The sequence below is a fragment of the Galeopterus variegatus genome, unplaced genomic scaffold (genome assembly GCF_000696425.1).
Source record: "Galeopterus variegatus unplaced genomic scaffold, G_variegatus-3.0.2 Scaffold34070, whole genome shotgun sequence".
In the NCBI taxonomy this organism is placed as follows: Eukaryota; Metazoa; Chordata; class Mammalia; order Dermoptera; family Cynocephalidae; genus Galeopterus; species Galeopterus variegatus.
In genome coordinates, this window is record NW_007760181.1 from 2,398 (window position 1) to 3,562 (window position 1,165).

The 1,165-nt window shown below is 47.9% G+C and overlaps 1 protein-coding gene across 1 annotated transcript; it reads left to right on the plus strand.

Annotated features, from left to right (window-relative positions):
• Positions 1–746: 746 nt before the first annotated feature.
• LOC103584003 (antileukoproteinase-like) lies at positions 747–905 on the plus strand (the record flags this gene model as incomplete). Its single annotated transcript, XM_008565156.1, has 1 exon — positions 747–905. A coding segment is annotated over one exon (159 nt), but the record flags the coding sequence as incomplete, so codon positions are not given.
• Between the last annotated feature and the right edge of the window lie 260 nt (positions 906–1,165).

Genomic DNA, 1,165 nt, shown 5'->3' on the forward strand with positions numbered 1-1,165 from the left:
TGGACTCTCTATGGTGAGGGTTTGGTTCCACCACCAATACGTCCTTTGGGGAAGGGCTTGGCACACAGTAGGCGTTCAGGAAATGCCACTTGATCGATGAATAAATAAATGAGCATACTTCTCTCTGCACATCCTGCTTCTGTGATTTATTGGGGTGTGAGTGGAGTGGCAAATGATGAGGGAAGGTCTGGATATGAGGCCTCCCTCCTAGAGATATTAAGTGGAAGGAAGAAGTTTAGGGGGTTGACAGGCAAATTTACATCTGAGTTTAAATTACTGGCTGTGTAATTTTGGACAAGTGATTTTGTTTTGTAAATTTCGATTTCTTTATCTACAAAGTGGTAATATAAATCACTTTCTCACATTATTTGGAGCACTGGAAGGTGCAATGAGTGTNCTGACTTTCTCTTGTTCTCCCTTGTCTTTCTCTGTTTCTGCCATTTATTCTCTGTGCTTATCATGCCTGTGCCTTTAGCTCTCAACAATTCTCATGTTGCTTCTACTTATCTTTGTTCGTTTCTCTTGATCCACATCTCTCCTCACCTTTCCTTGTTTTTCCACGGGGTGGAAGACTCTGCCTGGGAGCCCTCTGCCTTTCTTCTGGGCCTGTGACTTCTCTTGGCCAGGTATCTGGTTTAATCAAGCCTGTCACTCTTCCTGGAGGTCAAACAGGCATTTCCCTTTGGAGTCATGATGGCTACTCATCATCCAGCCCCCTCCTGACCTCTTGACCTTCTCTTTAAAAGCTTTGAAAGCTGGAGCTTGCCCTCCTAGAAAACATGCCCAGTGCCTTAGATATGAGGAACCCGGGTGCCACAGTGACTGGACGTGTCCAGGAAAGCAGAGATGTTGCCCTGATAGTTGCGGCATCAAATGCCTGGATCCCGTTTACATCCCAAACCAAGGTGAGCAGGTGGGGTTAGCTGAGTGAAGGGGAGTGAGCCTGAGTACACAGCACCTAGGAGGATGGGATTGGGCCATGGGATCCTCTTTTCAAGGAGTTGTTGAGCCCAGTTTGTTAGTCAGTCACACTGCCCCAGGCAGGAAGTTAGCCACCTGGCTGGTGAAGCAGCCAGACTGTCAGGAGGTCAGTCTTCCAGGTAACCACCTGGGCATTCAGATAGCCAGGCAGTTGGCACTGGATAGCTGGTCACCTGTGCTGAGC